This window comes from Scyliorhinus torazame, chromosome 3, assembly GCF_047496885.1.
Source record: "Scyliorhinus torazame isolate Kashiwa2021f chromosome 3, sScyTor2.1, whole genome shotgun sequence".
Taxonomy (NCBI): Eukaryota; Metazoa; Chordata; class Chondrichthyes; order Carcharhiniformes; family Scyliorhinidae; genus Scyliorhinus; species Scyliorhinus torazame.
The window spans coordinates 126,208,095-126,230,836 of NC_092709.1; the positions used below are offsets into that span (position 1 = coordinate 126,208,095).

The 22,742-nt window shown below is 45.6% G+C and overlaps 1 protein-coding gene across 1 annotated transcript in view; it reads right to left on the reverse strand.

Annotated features, from left to right (window-relative positions):
* LOC140408667 (protein transport protein Sec24D-like) overlaps positions 1–22,742 on the reverse strand; it is a 278,487-nt gene that overhangs the window by 12,840 nt on the left and 242,905 nt on the right. The window contains exon 20 of the mRNA XM_072496182.1: positions 2,021–2,200. Coding sequence (XP_072352283.1) covers positions 2,021–2,200 — 180 coding nt within the window. The remainder of the gene's footprint in view (positions 1–2,020; positions 2,201–22,742) is intronic.

Here is a 22,742-nt window from a genome sequence, read left to right on the forward strand (position 1 = left end):
GCACATCCTTGGCCACTAAGGGGCAACTTAGCATGGCCAATCCAGCTAACCTGCACACTTTGGACTGTGGGAGGAAACCAGAGCACCCAGAGAAAATCCACATGGACACGGGGAGAATGTGAAAACTCCACACAGTCACCCAAGGCTGGAATTGAATCTGGGTCCCTGGCACTGTGAGGCAGCACTGCTAACCGCTGTGCTACCCTCTCTTCCTTCTCCAGCCCCTACACCCCCTCTACCGCAATGGTATCATGGGCACTCTCCCTCTTCACAGCCATCACTGCACCACAGGCATAGGGGCTCTCCGACCCCCCTCTTTGGAGGAAGATTAACCCCCCCACTAGAGCCTCCATGGCACAACCCCCTTCATGTGCCCCCTTGGCACTTTGGGCACCAGAAGGCTGCTGGGAGAAATGTTCATCCTTATCCCTCAGCCCCCATGCCCTCCTGGCACTTGTACACTCCCAGTGTGACCATCACAATTGGTTTTCGCTTTTTAAAACCAGTAGAGATTTGCACAGGTGTGATGTCATGCCGTCGGGAGGGGAGGATACGTCATGTGTGGAAGCTGCAATGGAAAGCCTGCTAATTATATTAACCTATATTTAAAGTCATGGAAATCAGGTTCACGCCCTTCGTGAACCTTATAACGTTACCAGTGAGTGGCAGGTACAATCTCAAATGGAGATCATGCCGCCGCAAATCCCGTTTTTGGCTGTTTGTGTGACTGAGCGATCATAACGTGATTTGCCACTATATCGTGTCCCATAAATGAATCTGACTCCACAACACTCTCAGGCATTACCTTCCACTTGCTGCATAAAACAGTTTTTCTTTGTGTCGTCATTGTTTCTTTTGCCAATCACCTTAAATTGGGTGTCCACTGGTTCTCGATCCTTCCACTAGTTTCTTTCTGACTATCTTGTGAATTGCTTTAATCATCTTACACCTCATTTAGATCATCCTTCAAGTGTGTAAACTCAAGGGAATACAAGCTTTGTCTCAGTAACCTATCTTCATAATTTAACCCTTTTAGCCCAGGTATTATTTATTTATTTCTTTTACAAATTCAGAGTACCCAATTCATTTTTTCCAATTAAGGGGCAATTTAGCGTGTTCAATCCACCTACCCTGCACGTCTTTGGGTTGTGGGGGCGAAACCCACGCAAACACTGGGAGAATGTGCAAACTCCACACGGACAATAACCCAGAGCCGGGATCGAACCTGGAACCTCGGCGCCGTGAGACTGCAGTGCTACCACTGCGCCACCGTGCTGCCCGCCCAGGTATTATTTTGATGAATCCGCACTCCATCCTGTCAAAGGCCAATATATTGGCCTGAGCTTTTCATTTCTTGCAGCACAACATGAGATACAGCACTAGTGCCTTCAACACTGATGCAATTTCATACTTTAAAACATTAACTGAATATTAACAAAATTGACAACAATATGTGATTCCTCCATAGGTCGCACAGATTTCTTCTTCTGATGCATTAATATATTATATATTATGCAAGGATTTAGGATGTGATGGAATTGAAAGTTATTACTGATGTGAAAAACTAATGTATTATGATAGGGCTTCTGCCCTACTTCGAATCCTATTAGAATTAAAAGTGACCATTGCAGCTTAACCTGTTTCTACTTTGTGTGCAGTCAGAAAACAAAAGCTGAGGAAACTTAGGGCATGATTTAATAAGATGTAGCATTTCTTTAGCAGCTGAAATCATTTGATATAATAAATAAATAGTCTTATTTTATCCCTGTCGATCTTATGGCAAGTTCCTAACATCACAAAAATGGTGTAAGATTTCTCTGGTCTCCATGTGCACAAACATCATAATTGTTTTCTTGAAGCTCTCTAAAGGGTAATGTTCCACGGACGCACATCTAGGAACTCCCAGTTCTTAGTGGAAGGCAGAGAAAAAAGATATAGAAATTCATTACAGCCTCTATATTGGTTAGAGGCTTCCCGGAGAACCCCTAATTGCGGCCCAAAAGGCACCACTTTCACTTACGATGGGTAAAAGCCGTGGGTAGAAAAAGGATTGTGTGCCAACCACATCCATACATGTGACTAGCAGCCGTTGGAAAGCTCTCTCATCTGTAGGAAGGTCAGGGCTCCCCAGTAAAACATAACTCTTCAAGAGACAGTTCATGTAGACGGGCAGCAACTTCATGGCCTCTGGAAGGATGAGCTGGCAGACAAAGAAAAAACATGCTTCACTAATAGCAAGCATCCTTTGCATAATAGAACAGACTTTTATTTCTGTTTAATCAAGTGAAAATTACCTCACAATGTGAGATTAATTCTCTATGAAAAAAACATGATCACTGCTTGCAAATTGTGTTTTTAATGCTCTGCATTAGTAATGATAGTGTTTTGAAGTCTGTCCAACACAATCCAGTACATGATTTCAAAGCAATCAGCTGACATACTGTGGATCAAGGACAGGAAATATGAAAAGCGCCTTCATGTCTGGCTATCCCCGTTTGAGGTTTCAATCTAGCTGTCCATTAGTAGAGATGATAGATTATTTTAATGAAGCTGGACAAAAACCAATGTTCATTTCAGGCTACCAAAGTATAGATATATTTTATCAAATACCTAGGGTCAGCCAGAATACAACATAAACACTTAACTGTACTATATTGTTTACTGATGTCATTTTGCTATATTCCAACATTCAGTTGTGTTGTATAATTAGACAAATATGGTGCTTCTAACAATAAAATGCTCAAAGGTTAAGACACTGCATGTGCAGTATCCAATGAAATGTAGGTATAAACGAACCTAGTATATCCGTATAACATTGGACCCAAGAAAATTAGGTACAGTAGCAGAGTGGTTATGTGACTGGACTAATGATCCAGAAACGTAGGCCTGATATTAACTCTGCACAACTGGGTGGCTTTTGACAGAGTTCAAATCTTGCCCATGAGTTCAAACCTGACCATGGCAGCTGGGGAATTTAAATTCAGATAATTAAATAAATCTGGAATAAAAAGCTGATGTTGTGATGATCATGAAACTACCGAATTGTTGTAAAACCCATCTGGTTCACTAATGCCTCTTAAAAGGAAAATTGCTGATCGTACCCTATATGTGACTCCTGCTGCACAACAATGCAGTTGACTGTTAACTGCTCTCTGAAATTACCCAGCAAGCCACTAAGTTGTGTCAAACCAAGATGAAACACGACAAGAAAAATAAAATCAGTGAACATGACACGACCACAGTCACACACAGTCCTAATCAAAACTGCAAAGTCTTCCTCATTAACGTGTGGGAATTTGTCCCAAAATTGGGAGAGTTCTCAACCAACAGCCACACTCACAGAAACCTACATTACAGCCATCAGCATTGCTGTTCTCCACATCCAGTCACGAATGATAGTGGACAATTTAATACCGTATAGGATGAAGAGGAATCTCCATGAATATCGCCATCCTCAATGACAGCCAAGTGCAGCACTTGAACACAAAATACAAGGCTGAAGCTTTTTCAACCATCTTCAACTAGATGCGCCAAGTGGTGATCCATCTCAGCCTGCTTCTGAGGTTCTCACCATCAGAGATGCCAGTCTTCAGTCAACTCAATCCACATCATATCAAAAAATGGCAGAGTGCACCATATCTGGTGCAAAGACTGTGGGCCCAGACAACATCCTGAATGTAGTACTGAAAAACTTGTGCTCCAGAACTAATTGTGTCTCTATCCAAGCTGTTTAAATAAAGTGACAACAATGGCATGTACCTTGCAAATAGAAAATTACCCAGATATGTCCTGTTCACAAAAACGCAAATTCAATCAAACCAATTGTCGCCCTATCATACTCCCATCAGCAAACTGATGGAGGGGTCGTTGGTAGTGTTATCAAATGGCATTTACGAATAATTTGATCACTGATGTCCAGTTTTGGTTCAGCTAGGATCATTCCTAACAGTACTAGTTCAAAGATAAGCATAGGAGCTGAATTTCAGAGGAGAGGTGAGAATGACTGCCCTTACTGGCAAGGTACAATTTGACTGAACATGACATCAAGCAACCACAGTAAAATTGAAGGCAGTGGTAATCAGGAAAAAAAGTCTCCACTGGTTGGAGTCATGCTTCGCATAAAGAAATATGGTTGTGTTTGTTGGAGGCCAATCATCTCAGCTCTTGGACATCACTGTAGGAATACTTCAAAATTGCTCTAGGTCCAACCATTTCAGTTGTTTTATCACTGCTTTTCCTTCCATCGTAAGGACAGAAGTGGGGATGCTCACTGATGATTGCATGGTGTTCAGTACCATTTGCAACTCCTCAGATAAGAAAGTAGTCTGTGCTTGTATGTAGTAAGACCTGGACAACAATTAGGCTAGGGCTGATAGGTGGCAAGTAACATTAGTGCCATTGAAGTACAAGGTAATTTGCATTTCCAACAAGAGAGAATCTAACCACCTAATCCCGACATTCAATAGTACCGTAATTGGTGGATCCCACATCAACAACTTTGTAGTTTACCATTAACTAGACCCAACCATATAAATGTTGTAGATACAACAGGTCAGTGGCTAGGTATTTTGCCTCCTGTTTCCCCAAACCCTTTCCAACATTTACAAGGCACAAGTCAAGAGTGTTATAGAATCCTCTCCTTTTGCCTGGAAGGCTGCAGCTCCAATAATACTTAAGAAACCAGTCACTATCCAGGGCAAAGCCAGTCTGCTTGGCACTTTGTCCAGCACCTTAAACATTCACTCATTCCATCACCAGGGCACTGTGGCAGCAGTATGTACCATATACAAGATGCATGCAGCAACTTGCTAAGGCTTCTGACAGTACCTCACAAACTGCATGAAAGGAGAAGAGCATGAGGAGTTTATAAACATGCTTTTTTTCATCGGCACTGGGTCGATATCCTGAGGCTCCCTAGCTAACAGTGACGTGAGTGCACTTACAGCACACAAGACTACAGCGAGTCTAGAAGGCAGCTCACCGCCAGTTTCTCAGGGGCAGTCAGGAAAGGGCAATGTTGGCCTTGCCAACAACACTCACATTCTATGAATAATTAAATAATATCATGAAATAGGTGAAGGAAATTATGAAATAAAGTCAATCACTACATTAATGCTAATGAATTACAGTTGTAAATGCACTTCTAATATATATGGTGATACAAAATGTCTGGTGAAACGCAACCTGACCTGTCAGCCAAGCAGCAGTATAATCTGTCAGCACTTGTGAAGACTTCGACTTGTCATGTGATACTATGATGTATCAGTTGTGCTCAACTCAATGGAATGTAATTAACTGGCAGTAATTCTGCTCCATTTGAAATGGTGCACTTCAAATAGGCTCAACGAACCATCATAAACTGTGTATACTTTATTGCAAATAATAATATACGTCAAAGAGAATTGAATCCAATCTGGGTGTTCTGGAAATGTTTCCAAATTTTTGGGGCTTCTTAGCCGAGTTTGCAAAGTTGGAATCTAAACAAGATGTTTGAAAAATGTTTCTAAACCACTTGAGCTTCCTTCATGATTTTGGACGTTAACTGAATCACTTGACTGTCTTAAAACCCTTCATGGTAATTTAAAAAAAATTGTCACTAATTTAAGCAATTGATGATATGTTATGAATTCATTAAACAGCACACCAAGTGGTTCACACAGTTTTTAATGGGGCAGCATTACAATAAGGTGTTAGTTTCTTAGTTTAAGTGGTTTAGTGCTCAACTATCCATACAAAGATACCTACAGCTATCTTTCGCTCAATCTCACTCATCACAATTGAGATTTGGCTGAGTTTTGACATTTTACAGCCAGTTTAGTAGATGGGAACTTTCCTTGGCATTGGATACTATTTAATTTGTTCATGAGCCACACATCCTATTAATTAGTTGAAGTTGGCACTGCTGCTGGTAACGGAATGTTGAGATCACAGATTATCCCTCTTCCCTTCTGGAGAACATTGTGTTGTATAATCCTTTCTCCCCACTTGTCATCAATAATTCAGTTGGTGGAGTGAACTGTTGGCTGGAGAGAAGTTTTAGATTTAAGAGTGGTACAGGGCTACAAGCTTGTTGATATGCTATTTTGTAGCTCATTTTAAAATGCCTCAATGCTGGTCTCCTTTCATGTTTAAGTCACACTACCATTTCTAATAGAACAAATTATCCAGCTCCAATACTATGGTTCTACACTGTAGGCTAAAGCAAAAAGGCTCTGTTGGTCTTTAGTTAGGGCTGAAATACAAAGGGAACAAAGCTATGCCTCATTTGTACAGAGCTTTGGTTGGACCCCATCTGGAATACTGCATTCTGTTTTGAACGCGGCACCTCAGGAATAATGTACTCGCCTTTCAAGGTGTGCAGTACAGATTCACTGGAATGATATCTGGATTTCGAGGGTTATGTCATGGGGACAGGTTTCATAAACATGGCTCATTTGGCAGCTGAGAAATAGAGAATAATACAGCATGGACACCTTTCGGCCCATCGTGCCTGTACCAGCTCAGAGTAGTCCTACCTTCCCTGCTCTTTACCGATCGCCGTGATTATTTTTCCCTTCAGGTTTATGTCCAATTTCCTTTTGAAAGTTACTATTGAATGTGCTTCCACACCCATTTCAAGGCAGTGCTTTCCAGTTCACAAACATTTAGGGTTTAATGGTTGAGAGGGTGCGTCAGGTACCCACAGGGGCTGCCGAATGCTGAGGCAGATTGTTTAAAGGCCGATCTCGATTGCTTGGGACTTCATCCCAGTGTTTTCTTAAGTGTAGATTCCCCTAATCCTCACTCCCCACCCAATTCCCATGTCCAAATATTCCAATGCATGTCCCGCGCCCACTCACACTGGCCTCTCATAGCCTCCATGCTAATCCATATCCCTGACTCACTCCGCGGTCCATTATAGCCCTAATACCATCTCATGACACCCATCCATCTCCCCAATGCCACTTATAGTTGTTATGACAACTTAATGCCAACGCATGACCTCCTCACCCACCATCTTTTAATTTTATACCCTTCAAGCCAACTCATACAAACGTACAAATTATGAGCAGGAGCCAGCCATTCGGCCCCTTGAGCCTGTTTTGCCATTCAATAAGATCACGGCTGATCTGATTGCGTCCTCAACTGAACTTACTTTTCTACCCTTATACCCTTTGACTCTCCAATTAAGAATCTATCTAACTTAGCCTTAAAAATATTCAATTACCCTGCCCCACCACTCTTTAGGGAACAGAATTCCAGAGACCCACGATCCTCAGAGAAAAATATTCTCCTCATCTCCATCTTAAGTGGGAGATCCCACATTTATAAACCATGTCCCCTAGTTCTTGACTCTCCCACAAGAGGAAATATCCTATTAGCATCCACCCTGTCAAACCCCTTCGAGATTTTATATGTTTCAATAATCTCCTCTCATTCTTTTGAACTTCAGAGGATACAAATTCAACCTGGTGACACGGTGGCATTGTAGTTGGCACTACTTTCCCTCGTCACAGCCTGCCCGAATGGCCCCAATGAGCCCGCGCCTTTTATCTGACTGTCAATTCAAGACTGTTCTTCATCCTGAATCACATGGCTATGATTTGGTGAAGGATTTACCAAGGGGCCCAGATGCCATGGCTGTTGAGGGGGAGCAAGGAGGTAAGCAAGGAGGTTGAAACTCAGGCTTGCTGTGGTGTGTAGGCCTGGACTTTAGGGCATAGCGGGGAATGACTTGGTGGTAAGTGCGTGATCCAGGGTGTCCACCTCAGGATCGGGGAGCCCTAGCTGAGCCATTGCTGCATAATTTCACTTAAACCCACCCCCTAGCTGAAACTTACTGGCTCCTGGCTGTTGAGACTGCTGACAGTATCCTGCAAATGCTCTGAGGGCAACTGGTCATGTGGCAATCCATCCATCCTGCCCAACTGGACACCCTCATATCCCAGCAGTATTATCAAGTGGATGGGTGTGGCCATGCTCAGTCGCCAGCCCACCAGGTGCTGACACTCAGTGCTTGGAAGTGCAGCCCCACAGCAAAGGAAGCAAGGGATTGGCAACTCACTCCAAACACAGAAGACATGCAGCAGTGCCACTGGAACCATTCCGGATACATCGCCCCTCTCAGAGTAAAAGCCTCACCAGTGACACTCTCCGCTAGCCTACCCTTGAGGGTCATGAGCTTTCTCCAAGCCCGGCCTGTTCACTGCATCCCTGACACCGTCGATCCTGTTCCCAACCAGGAAACATGGCCAGCTCCCTGGCACAACCTGTGAGTAAACCCAGGCTCCACGTCACACTGCAGCTCAGAACCCAGCAAACATGCTCACCCCCATCTGTACGGTCTGCAACACTATGTTGTGGGTGGCGCAGCAGTACAACTCAGGGTGACTGTGTAACCTAGTAAAAAGTCTTACAACACCAGGTTAAAGTCCAACAGGTTTGTTTCGATGTCACTAGCTTTCGGAGCGCTGCTCCTTCCTCAGGTGAATGAAGAGGTATGTTCCAGAAACATATATATATATATAGACAGATTCCAGACAATGCTTGGAATGCGAGCATTAGCAGGTGATTAAATCTTTACAGATCCAGAGATGGGGTAACCCCAGGTTAAAGAGGTGTGAATTGTGTCAAGCCAGGACAGTTGGTAGGATTTCGCAGGCCAGATGGTGGGGGATGAATGTAATGCAACATGAATCCCAGGTCCCGGTTGAGGCCGCACTCATGTGTGCGGAACTTGGCTATAAGTTTCTGCTCGGCGATTCTGCGTTGTCGCGCACCCTGAAGGCCGCCTTTGAGAACGCTTACCCGGAGATCAGAGGCTGAATGCCCTTGACTGCTGAAGTGTTCCCCAACTGGAAGGGAACATTCCTGCCTGGTCGCGCGATTGGCGCGCGATGTCCGTTCATTCGTTGTCGCAGCGTCTGCATGGTCTCGCCAATGTACCACGCTTCGGGACATCCTTTCCTGCAGCGTATGAGGTAGACAACGTTGGCCGAGTCGCACGAGTATGTACCGCGTACCTGGTGGGTGGTGTTCTCGCGTGTAATGGTGGACAACACAGAATCGCTGAGCAGAAATTTAAAGCCAAGTTCCACACACGAGTGCGGCCTCAACCGGGACCTGGGATTCATGTCGCATTACATTCATCCCCCACCATCTGGCCGGCAAAATCCTACCAACTGTCCTGGCTTGACACAATTCACACCTCTTTAACCTGGGGTTAACCCATCTCTGGATCTGTAAAGATTTAATCACCTGCTAATGGTCGCATTCCAAGCATTGTCTGGCATCTTTGAATCCGTCTATATATGTGTTTCTGGAGCATACCTCTTCATTCACCTGAGGAAGGAGCAGTGCTCTGAAAGCTAGTGACATCGAAACAAACCTGTTGGACTTTAACCTGGTGTTGTAAGACTTCTTACTGTGCTCACCCCAGTCCAACTCTGGCATCTCCACATCATGTGTAACCTAGTGGCATTGGATGGACAAGGGAATCCTCATATTGCTGACTTTCTCTGTCTCTCACCCCTTCACCTGCAGAGCCTTGGATATCAGACTACATCCAGCAATGCTGGCTATCTACCTGGCTCCTGCTGCTGACGTGAATGCATGGTGGTGAAAGTGCCAGGACCAGCCCAGGGAAGACCCTGCATGAGAAGAGCCTGCACAAGAACAGCAGGAGCCAGCCAGTGGGGCTCAAGTGCTGGTGGTCCACCCTGGCTGAGGAGGTGTGAAGGCAGCACTGCAAGTCAGGCCACAACTATACCATCGGCACCTGTCCTTCGAGGAGCTGCCGGACCGCTCGTGCCGCAGATGGCTGCGTTCACCGGGGAGGCTGTGTGCCATCTGTGCAAGATGGTGGCGCACCTCCACCCACTGCAACAATCACCTCCACCACCCAAAATCCACATTCCACTGTACCTTGAAACCCTTCCTCCTCTCTCTTAGTCCTGCACACCACCTTCCCCTTAGCCTTCTACTCTTTCCTACTGCCACACCTCCCACTTCCCTCTCCTAGAGTCAGAGCAGCATCAGAACAGGATGTTGGCCCTGGTTTGGCAGTATCAGCTGGTCTTGAGGTTGATGACAACTCGCTGTGCGATAAGCTCTGGTGCTCCATATTGTCTGACAAAGTCTGACTCCTGTCTTTAAAATAACATACCACTGTCCACCTGGATGATTGTTGCATGTGTGCTGACAATTCTTCCTCACTGGCACAAATATCTTGGGGTAGGAGGTGTTTTGCGAGAGATGGTGAATAGTTACGGCTCACTCAGTGGGGAGACTGACATACAGGGCGGGCTCTCACTGCTGCTCGCATGCCCTGCCACTTGTCGGTGAGAGTGTAAGCATGTGGGATGTTCAAATGCCATGGGCGTCCTGCGCTGCTCCCCACCCCATTCTCCCCACTCTCCAATCGGCCACTGCACATCACGCAGCCCCATTCCATCCTTCACACATGTGAGACAGAGGTTAGAGGCAGATTGGACTATTGGAGAAAGTCTTTAATGGTGACTATTTACAACATGTGCGCCATTCCCCCTTACTATCTAGCCTCTACTTCAGTGTCATCTATCCATCTTATCCTCTGTGGCCTACCGCATCTTCTACGTGTTTCCCCAGACAACACATCAGAAGTAGAGGCAGCCTGCTGCTCGTCTCGCCCTCTGTCCTGTGATGCCCTTGGCGTTTGTCGTCTGGAGGCCTGGGCCTGGCTGACTTTCGGGTGTTGTGTCAGTCTGTTCAGCCCGCTGTCCAGCAGATGCGCCACTGTGAGGTGCAGGGGAGGGGGGGAACAGGGATGGGGAGAAAGAATTGGAAGCGCTAAGCTGTTCTAGCACCTCCCCTGCGGGAGCCGTCGAGATGGGCTCCATCACTTCCTCCTCCCTCGGATACTCCATGGGATGGAGGAGAGGCAGGATTGAGCTCCAGCGACCCACTGTCACCTGGCGCTGCCAGTCCTGGAGGCCCGCCCTCATCTGAACCATGGTGTCAATGTCCTCAGCCATTGCATATGGAGACTGGGTCATGTGAAATGAATGAAATGAAAATCGCTTATTGTCACAAGTATGCTTCAAATAAAGTTACTGTGAAAAGCCCCTAGTCGCCACATTCCGGCACCTGTTCGGGGAGGCTGGTACAGGAATTGAACCGTGCTGCTGGCCTGCCTTGGGCTGCTTTCAAAGCCAGTGATTTAACCCAATGCTAAACCAGCCCCATGTTCCTCAGTGAGTGAGCTATGTCCCTCATAGCCTTGGTCATGTCTTTGTTCCTGTGACATGTCCTCCTGGGAGTGGCTAAGGTCAGTCAGCACCCGACCAATGCTCTCTATGCCCTAAACCATGACTCTTTGTGAATGGGCCAAGCTCTGGAGTGCCGCAGCAATGTCCCCCTGCACCTCAGCCATGGACAGCACAGTGCGCCCCAGATCCTAGAGGTCATGACACATGGCTCTGACGTCTTGCCCCAGGCCTTCCACCGCGCCCGCCATCCTTTCAGTGATGGCCTTGGTGCAAAGCAGTCAGCAGCATCTCCTGCGCCTGAAGGCGGCTGGATTCCTCCAGCTTTACTCGCAAGCGCCGGAATGTTGCTGACACCCCTTCCTGTAGGTTCTGGCTCTGCTTCTGCACCAGTGATGGGATCATCTTTTCCGGAATAGCCACATCTGTCTGAGGGACAGCTGTTCCCTGGGAGCGGGCAGCTCTCTGACCGGCCACTCCCTCGGGAGTCCATGCCTCTACCTAATGGAGCACATGTGTGGTGCTCACCAGAGGGTGACCCAGGAGCCTGATTGCTCACATTACTCACTGACGTGATAGCTTCTGTGATGGTGAATGGTGCCGATGAAGGCCAGTGGCGAGAGATCAGTGTTTTCCCTGGATTCATGCTCCAGGGCATTCTGCGCATCTGGATGGGGGGGGGGGCAGTGACCCCGAATGGCCCAGCTTCATTGGATTGGGATCCTGCAAGACAAAGACATGGAGTGAGATCTTCAGAAGGACTGGTCTGTGGGGAGGGGTGACTCACTTGCTATTGGGGCATTGCATTGGACTCTCACTTTGTCTGCCACATGCCGAACTCCATTGCAGCCACTGCCTTCTCCCCGATGTGTTGCAGGGCCCTTTCCTCAGAGGGGGTGTGTACTCAAATATCTGGGATGCCCACTCCCCTCTTCTGGTGCACCTGGTGATTATGTGCCGCTTTATCCATGGGAACACAGAAAAGACATGGTGAGAAATTGGGATGCGGATTTATGTGGGGATTTGTGGCTGGTGGCTTGTGTGTGCAAGACTCATGGCCAAAAAGGGCAATAAATGTGTTGCGGGATCGTGGAGCATGGGTTGTAAGGGAGATAATAATAATAATAATAATAGCTTATTGTCACAAGGAGGCTTCAATGAAGTTAGTGAAAAGCCCCTAGTCACCACATTCCAGCGCCTGTTCGGGAAGGCCGGTACGGGAATTGAACCCGTGCTGCTGGTCTTGTTCTGTATTACAAGCCAGCTATTTAGCCCACTGTGCTAAACCAGATGCAGGCAGGTCGAGTGCTGTTGGCCTCTGGGGGATTGGGGCAGATGTGAGGAGTGAAGGACATGAGTGATTCCAGGGGCACAGAGGTGGTTACTCACCCGAGCTGTTCGATGGAGGTCGTTCATCTTCTTACGGCATTGTGTGTCAGTCCTCTTGGTGAGGCTGGCAGCACTCACAGCTTCTGCCACCTCATCCCAGACCTTGTTCAGTATAGCGAGCTGGAGTCTCCTCCCCACTCCGGGGAAGGGAGTGTCCCTCCTCTCCCTAACCACGTCCAGCATGTATTCAATGTCAGCAACCAGGAACCTTGGTGCTGGTCTTCGTGCAGCCATCTTCTTGGCTGGAATGACAGTCTGTACTGAGTGGAGCTTAAAAGCTGCTCTAGCTCATCAGGCTCTGAACACAAATGCTGACCACCAGCGAATTAGATGCCTGCTGGGCTGGGGTTCGGGTGGGCTGTGTACTGGCCCCTTTGCACGACACAAATCGGTCCTCACTGGCACTCCTAGTGGCAGCGAGCGTTTACCGTGATTATCAATCGGCGGCGGCAGCTCTTTAGTCTCCAGAACGGAGAATCCCGGCCAAAATTACCAGCAAAGTCAGCTGATCAAAACTAACAGTGATAACAATTGCCACTGCTGCCCAAAAAAAGAGTACTGGTCCCATTTTTAAAAAATTACTAAAATTACTTTCAATGCTGTTGAAGACACTCTGCAAAGTAGCTCGAGAATAAATTAGTATGTTTGCAACTGGAAAAAAATTCTATTACTCTTGCTGCATTAACATTCACTAATCAGTCAGATCTTTGAGCTAACATGCCACCTATGGGTAGATAACTACCAACTCATTCTGTTCTGCTTGAGCTACCCAAGAATTAGTGAGAACTGACTTTGAATTCTGGGAGAGCAGAATGGATTCAATCATTCTGAAGATTCAGTTATACCCTGTTTCAAGTGAAAAATGAGCCTATGATTTTGGCTGCTGGGTCTGTTGAATCAAGCATCAGCTTGGAACATTTCAATCATTTCCTGGGCATTCATTGGCCCAAATCCAGTTCAGACAGGAGACTGCAGTTCAGATGAATTTGGATTTCAAGTGGCTACGTTTGCTTGTAACTTCAACGATCACTCCTGCACGTCTAAATATGGTTATTGATTCCCTGAAACACTTTTATAACAGCTGTCAATGCCACCCAGCACATCATTCTATGATTAAAAACAGTAAGCTAAGTAAAATTAGTTACTTGGCCCTCTTTACCTGCTAGCTCTAAAAGCCATCTCTGATCTAAGGTGGGTAATTTGTCAAAAATTGACGAAAACAGATTTTGGAATTCAGTTTCTGCAAATTCCTATCAAGCTGATCTGCAAAGTCCATGCTGAATGATGGGTGTGTTTCTGAATTTTGGAACTGCACACTTAAGAATATTGTTGCGACTGGTATTGCAATTTGTGTCCTCATCTATATATAGCCACATTACAGAGTGGTACCAAGAACATATTACATGTCCAAACTTCACTTTTTCTGGCTTGGGCATTTTTACCCTGAGATTGATGCCATAGCAGATTAACTTGGCAAATATTTGCATCGCCTACTGCGCTATCATTTTACTTTTAACAGATCGTTCCTCCAGATTTATGTGTCACCACGAAAAGATATCATGTTGAATTGTCAATGGTGGTTAACATGTTTCAGCTTTAAATTAGTTAATGAAACCATTATAATTTCTAATTGGGAAAGACACTCAGCTGAATATTATACTTGGAAGTTTACAGATAATTGATAAAAATATTGACAAAGACCAATTAAATTCCACATAGTAACTATCTGCAAGTAGTGCTTTTGTGTTAAAGCACATTATTAAAAAACGCTTTTAATTAGAAAATGTAATTACTTGTTGCAGAATTTTAATTAGTACTTCAGTGTAATTGTGATTTATGGGGCGTGCAAGAATGGGATCGGTGACGGTGGGGGCTGGTGGAGGTGCAGAAAATAGGGAGGGCAGGACTGCAATGCCCTCATTTACCTTCGTGGTTATCCCTTCAAAAAACTCAATCAAATTTGTGAGACATGACTGTCCCATTACAAAGCCATGCTGACTTTCCCTAATAAGCCATTGCCTGTCTAAATGCCTATAGATCCTGTCCCTCAGAATACCTTCTAACAATGTACCCACTACTGAAGTAGGGCTAACCGGTCTGTAGTTCCCAGGCTTATCCCTACAGCCCTTCTTAAACAAGGGCACAACATTTGCTACCCTCCAATCTTCAGGCACCTCTCCTGTGGCTGTCGATGATTCAAATATCTCAACTAGGGGACTGGCAATTTCCTCCCTCGCCTCCCACAACGTCCTGGGATACATTTCATCAGGTCTTGGGGATTTATCTATCTTGATGTGCCTTAATACGTCCAGCACCTCCTTCTCTGTAATATGTACACTCCACAGGACATCACTTTTTATTTCTCCAATTTCCCTAACATTCGTGCCTTTCTCAACAGTAAATACTGATGATAAATATTCATTTAGATCCCTTGTGGATCCACACACAGATAACCCTGTTTATCCTTAAAAGGACCAACCCTTTCCCTAGTCACTCTTTTGCCTTTTATGTATCTGTAAATGCTCTTTGGATTTTCCTTTGCCTTATCTGCCAAGACAATCTCATGTCCCCTTTTAACCCTCCTGATCTCTCTCTTAACTTTACTCCAACAAGCCCAAAACTCTTCAAGGGATCCACTTGATCCCAGCTGCCTATGCATGTCATATGCCTCATTCATCCTTTGGACCATTGTAATATTCACTTGACTAGACCCAACGACACTGAGTACACTGAACTTGGTTTGATGGCCACAGCCATGCTGCTTCGTTTGTCTGTATGCATTTCTAGCATTGGCCACCACCCCCAATGGTCCTGCTGGGACTGAATCATAGAATTTACAATGCAGAAGAAAGCCATTCGGCCCATCAAGTCTCTGCACCGGCCCTTGGAAAGAGCACCCTATATAAGCCCATGCCTCCACCCTCTCTGTGTAACTCACTAACACCGCCTAATCTGTTGGACATTAAGGGGCAATTTAGAATGGCCAATCCACCTAATCTGCACATCTTTGGACTGTGAGAGGAAACCGGAGCACCCGGTGGAAACCCACGTACTCACGGGGAGAAAATTCAAACTCCACACAGACAGTCGCACAAGGCTGGAATTGAACCTGGGTCCATGGAGCTGTGAGGCAGCGGTGCTTAGCACTGTGCCGCCCATACTGAAGAACTGCTAGTCCTCCGATTGGCTGGCAGTTCTCAGAGGAGGGATGGGGGCGCCATAAGCAGCTCATTAGCTGCTTAATGGTCGTATAATCTGGTGTGCCTCCCTCAAATGGCTGAGGTGGGTTTCCCCCATTTTCTGGTCAGTCATAAGCGTCATTGTAGTCACGGCAACATCCCAACCATTGCTTTTGATAGCCTATATGGAATCAGTTAGTTTGTTAAGTGTATACAAATGCTAAACACTGGGGCCTGGATTTTCAAAGGGCTGGAGGTCGAGATGCGGGCGGGCTTTGAAAATTGCGGTCCCAGAGGTCTTGCCTATGCCTCCCGGACAGTTCTAAATTTTCAAATGGCCAATGGTGGGGAAGGAGCATGGAAGCCACTTGCTGCCAATTAACAGTCCCTTAAGCTCCAGAAGGAGCTTGTTAAGGGGTCCGTCCAGAATGGAATTAAATTTTCAAATTTTTTCCTGGTGAGCCCAAACAGGATTGTGCACATCACTGCACAGCTGTCGATTTCATTACGGGATCAAAACAAATTTATTTCGAGGTGGTTTTGAGAGGAATCCATAGGCCCAACAAGTGCCAGAAAAGCACTAGCTTTTATAGTGTCGTGCAGAGCCACTCTCCGCCTCATTCTGGTCTTCTGAGCAGATGCCCATTCAAATTAGAAAGGCAGCAGCGGCCCCCAAAATGTCTTCCACCTGCTTTTCCACAGGCACCAGGCATGCAGATCCCGCTTCCTGGCCAGTCAGGCCATTAGCACTTAAAGATGCAGCGCGAGGTCAAGATCTGGAATTCACCCAGGTATCGGGGTTCCGGCCCCACAGTGAAAATACAGTGTTGAGTTAATTTATAAAATGACCTTATCTACTGATCAAAATCAGTTATATTGCAAGTTATATTAGTAAGTAAATATGTTGGAAGCTAGCTAACACCCAAGATGATATTTATCCTACCTTGTTCAACAGGATTTTAAAATATTATTTTGTAAAGCTTTGTTCTTATAAACTCTTTAAGCAACCAGTAAAGATTAATCCAACATATTATAACATTGCTAAGTGTATCAATCAAAGCTGGAATGCTCAAGAATTTCCCTTTTGATTATTTCAGCTGATGTAAGTAAGTTAGTTCTTCAGTCGTATTAATCTTCCATGCAAGGTTAAACTGTATATAATTTTGTATGTGGAACAGGACAACTTCAGTTCCAACACCCGGCAGAAGTTACCAATTCTGTGCCCTTATAAGGATAGAGCTTTGCGAGAGTTCATCTAAAATCATTACAGAGGCCGAAAAACAAGAATGTGACAAATGAGTTAGGTTTGCTTTGGTAGACGACAGTATTATTTCGCAAACAAAAATAATTAAAGCCATTTGTTGCAGTTACAGTTTCTCAGCTGTTTCTCATCTTCACATTTGCCATTACCGTAGTTTAGCATAAACCACATTTGTTTGTAAGTTTACAAACAAGTTTGTAAGTTAACAGGGTGAATGCAACCGAAACAAATCTTATTCCTATGATCCAAGATAAACATTTTGGTAAGTGGATTATTGATTAAAAATGATTGTACCCTCTGTCTGCTTAATTGCTAATATAATAAAAACAGAAAGTGCTGGAAAAACTCAGCAGGTCTGGCAGCATCTGTGGGGGGGAGAAACAGAGTTAATGGGCGGGATTTTCTACCACCCCCTCGCACTCCGCAGCCTGTTTTGTGTGCTGGCAGGGATGGCCCACAGCTGGGGGTCGCCGTCAGCGGGATTGGAAGATCCCGCCAGCGGGAACAGCCAGAAAATCCCACCAAATGTTTTGAGTCCAATTTGACTCTTCTTTGGCAACAGATTTGAGTTGCATCAGCAAAGACCTTCCTATCATTGACAACTTTCTGTTTTTTCAAAATCCCATGAGCAGTGTGTGCATAACGGTAACCGAAAGCAAAATGCTGCAGGTGCTCAAAATCAGAAATAAAAACAGAACGTGTTGCAAATACATGTCAGGCAGTATCGGGGGAGAGAATTGGGAGAAAAGAGGTGCAGAATTAACTGGCTGCATTTTACAGGGCAGGTAAGGGTGGCGCTGGGGGGGGGGGGGGGGGGGGTGGTAGGTGGACAGCAACCCTCCCAATCCTTGTCACCAGAATGAATGTCATCCGGAAACTGAATCACTCCATACAAGTCCACGCACAACCACATTGCACTGAGGGTGGGCTACATTGGCTGGCAGTCGACATTCTGTCCCTCACTGGGGAGGGAGTTCTGCCCTTGGGAATGGCTCAGTAATGGCTACCAGTCTCAAGAAGGCGGCTTTATTCCCTGAGGCAATTTCTATCTTTGGGGCACCCCACAAAATATATTACCCCCCTTCCTTTCCGCCATTTTAAAAGTCTCCTTTATAAACAAAATGATCTGTCCACTCCCACCCACCTGCCATGCAAAGTATTACAACACGGGCAGGGTATTATTGGGGTCAGTTGGCTTGGTAGCAAGCTCAATTGACCGGTAATTAGTCTTTGATATATGGCAAGCAGCCTGCTGATTTTGGCAGCCGCTCAGCTACCGTGATATGGCAGTGATCACAGAGTTGGGTGGCAATGTGGTGGGCAGGGAAACCAATTATTTTACTGCCTCCCATCCCACCAAGAATCCAACCCAACATTTGAGGTTTGCGATGACTGATAGACCTGTTGCATATTTTCAGCATTTTCTGTCTAACAAGCAGATTGGAATCATAATGTTTCCCTTGTCAAATAAGTTGCATGAAAACCATTTTTATTTTGAGCAGAAATCTTTTAAGCACTTGAAATAGTTGCTGGGAAGTTCATTCACCATCCCAACCAAGACGTGAAGAACATATAAGGCCTGATGTTACAGAGGGAAAAAGAGGCAGGGGACCTGGGGCGAAATTCTCCGATATCGGCGCGATGTCCGCCGACTGGCGCCAAAAACGGCGCAAATCAGTCGGGCATCGCGCCGCCCCAAAGGTGCGGAATCCTTCACATCTTGGGGGGCCCAGCCCTAACCTTGAGGGGCTAGGCCCGCGCCGGACTGATTTCCGCACCGCCAGCTGGTGGAAGTGCCACGCCAGCTGGCGCGGAAATGACATTGCCGGGCGGCGCATGCGAGGGAGCGTTAGCGGCCGCTCACGGCATCCCCGCGCGTGCGCTCTGGAGGGAGTCTCTTCCGCCTCCGCCATGGTGAAGACTGTGGCGAAGGCGGAAGGAAAAGAGTGCCCCCACGGCACAGGCCCGCCCGCGGATCGGTGGGCCCCGATTGCGGGCCAGATCGCCCCGCGGCCTCCCCCAGGACCCCGGAGCCCGCCCGCGCCGCCTTGTCCCGCCGGTAAGAGAGGTGGTTTAATCCACGCCGGCGGGACAGGCATTCTCGCAGTGGGACTTCGGCCCATCTGGGCCGGAGAATCCCCGCCCGGGGGGGGGGGGGGGGGGGCGCCAACCAGCGCGGCGCGATTCACGCCCCGCCGAATCTCCGGTGTCAGAGAATTCGGCAACTGGCGGGGGCGGGATTCACGGCAGCCCCCGGCGATTCTCCGACCCGGCGGGGGGTCGGAGAATCTCGCCCCTGATTTCTGGAATTTCACCTCCATTACTGCCTTCTATTATTTTCAAGGGTGCACGATAAGGGTGCGGGACGTGATCCTGCATTCGGCAATTCCGCGCTGGCAGATCCATTGTGATGATTGAAGATTTCCTGCAATTTTTAAGAAGTCTGGAAAGTTTCTAAAACCACTGAGGAAACTGGTCCTGGAGTTGGGAACCTTTTGATAGGCAAGTTTAAAAGTTGTTAACAATTTCTCATGTCACAATTAGATGCTATACGATAATTTCTGTTTTTATTTCAGACTTTCAACATCTGTAGTATTTGCTTTTGGTTATTGGGCATTCTTATGCCTGTACTGCTCATGGCATAACATTCGCATTTTGGCAGAGTACATAAACGAGAAATGCAGCGATTGATGATAGGGATTTGTCATTAAATGGTATATGACAATTAACTTGATCAGCATTGTGGAAGTGTTCAGATGCATTAGAATAATTTCTCCAGTGGATAAATTCTTTTCTGCATTGAGAATCAGATTTTATTGGGTTAACTGAATCCTGTGCTTTAATTTTCTTCTTTGAATGACAGGTCAGCCATCTGTTCAGTCTTTGAAAAAGCAGAATAGCTGGCCAAATATTTTATTCCTTCAAAGGTTTAAATGTATTCAGCTTGAGACTTTTTGTGAACATGGTTGTGCAATGGAAAATCATTATGAATGCTTTGCTGAGCTCCAGACACCACTAATGAACTGAGCTCCGCAGCAGTTGTTAATACAACTGTCAAGGAGACTATGGTCTTTGCTTAGATTGAAAGCTTTATGAACTCCTAAGAGGATTGTTTTTTGAGGAGATTTTTGAGTGGTGCTTTGTTTATTTTGATAGATTTATGGCTATTTAAGAAGATTAATGTGTTTTTTTATGTGGAGTTAGAATAATTGTTTTTGATTAACAATTTTATGAGCTCAGAAGATGATTAAGGTCTTTTAAAGAGTTTGATGAATGGCTCTTTATTTTGACAGTTTCATGAACATCTAGAAGGCTTTCCAATGTTATTGTAGGGCTCATGAGTTCTGAACACAGTGGATGCTGGGTAAATAGGTATGGGGGTTTGAGGGGCAAGAAGGCTACGGAGGGAAATATAAAAATAGAAGCAAGAGGAGGCCATTCGGCCCTTGGAGCCTACTCCACCATTTATTATTACTCAATGTTGGGATGATCGGGGCAGCACGGTAACATAATGGGGCAGCACAGTAGCATAGTGGTTATCACATGCTTCACAGCTCTAGGGTCCCAGGTTCGATCCCGGCTTGGGTCACTGTCTGTGCGGCGTCTGCATGTTCTCCCCGTGTCTGCGTGGGTTTCCTCCGGGTGTTCTGGTTTCCTCCCACAGTCCAAAGACGTGCGGGTTAGGTAGATTGGCCATGATAAATTGCCCTTAGTGTCCAAAAAAGGTCAAGTGAGGGTTACTGGGTTACAGGAATATGAGGGTTACTGGGTTACAGGTTTGAGTAGGGTGCAGACTCGATGGGCCGAATGGCCTCCTTCTGTTCTGTTGATTCTATGAATAGCCTAATCCCATCTTCCCCCATATTGTCCCTGGTGCTATATATAATTGTTTCTTGAAAACATACAGTATTCTGTTCTCAACTGCTTTCTGAGAATTCCACAGGCTGACCACTCTCTGGGTGAAGACATTTCTCCTCATCCCTGTCCTAAATTGTCAACCCCGTACCCTCAGACTGTGACCCCTGGTTCTGGACACCCCACCATCGGTAACATCCTTCTTGCATCTACCCTGTTAGAATTTTATAGGTTTCTATGAGATCCCCCCTCACTCTTCTGAACTCCAGTGAATACAATCTAATCTGACTCAATTTCTCCTCATGTCAGTTCTGTCATCCAGGAATCAGTCCGGTAAACTTTCTCTGCACTCCCTCTATAGCCAGATCATCCTTCCTCAGATAAGGAGATAAAAATTGCACACAATATTCTAAGTGTGGCCTCACCAAGGCCCTGTACAATTTCAGCAAGACATCCCTGGCACTGCTCCTGCACTCAAATCCTCTTGCTATAGGCCAACATACCATTTTGCCTTCTTTATCACCTACTGTATCTGCATGCTTACCTTCAGCGACTGTGCACAAGGACACCCAGGTCTCGTTGCACATCCTCTCCTAATTTATGGCCAATCGGATAATAATCTGCCATCCCAAAAGTGGATAACCTCACATTTATCGAAATTATTAAATACAGTCAGCGGGATGGGAGTCTTGAGGAGCATGCAGGTGGATGGAGTTGGAGGTGCAAGAGCCAGAGGGTGTTTAACACTCATGCACAGTACTGTTTTGTTGCTCCAGTGAACGGAGGTTAGTTTTTTTAACCTGCCTGCCTTGACATCTGCCTAACTCCTATCCACCTCAGGCTTGCTTTGGATTGTGGTAGCCCCAACTCCAGCCCATCTCCAATACCTTGCCATGAAAATAATGTGGGCATGCACCAGGAGGTATGATCTTGACATTAGAAAACCTCCCATCTTGCAATTTCCACCTCAAAAGATGAAAATATGCCTGTAAATTTCAACAAAAATTCAATTTGGCATTCAGGTCAGATATGGATAAGCAACCTTTATTTTGACAATAAAGTCCCTCAAACCCAAATGTGTGGATGTTGATTGTAACCCAGGAGGCGAAACTGCAAGTCATACTCGCTGCTCCAGATTTCACGCCTGGTGTACTTTAACACCCAGACTTGATTTTAATTTGACTCTTAGCTTTCTGATCATGTGAAAAACTTGGCAATCACCCACTTTCTGGGCATAATTTCCAGCAGATCTCCAAAATCCTACACAGAGGGAGGTTGCATTCACTTTGTTGACATTTATTGAGTTTAACTGGTGCAAAATGTAAGGTTATCAAAAGCAAGGTCCCAGGCTCTGTATAACCGTTCTGGAAGTTGAGTTGTTTTAGCAAGTGACTGGGAGGACCACCATGGAGGTTCAGGTCCATAATATTTAAGTTTTCCAGGGAATTAAACTCAATGAAACATGGTTTAAATTTCTAGGATGAAGTCAAAACGTCTTTGAAATAAAACTTGTTTCAGACAAAGCTAATCTGGTGACCACATCAGGATGCAATAGTCATATTCACACTATTTGTAGTGAAGTCAAAAGTACTTTATTTATACATGTATTTAATTAGAAGATAACTTTCCTTTTAACTGGATATTTATTGATCTTGTGGGCAATATTTCATAATTTGTCATTTTGATCAGAATAATTGATCAGACCTAATCATTATATAAATATTCAGTTTATGTCCTCTGCTTTATTATTCTGTCTCATTAACAATGTACCAAATTCTGCAGGTATACGCAACTGACTACACCATCCGAACAATTTTGCAGGTGTCCACAACTGAC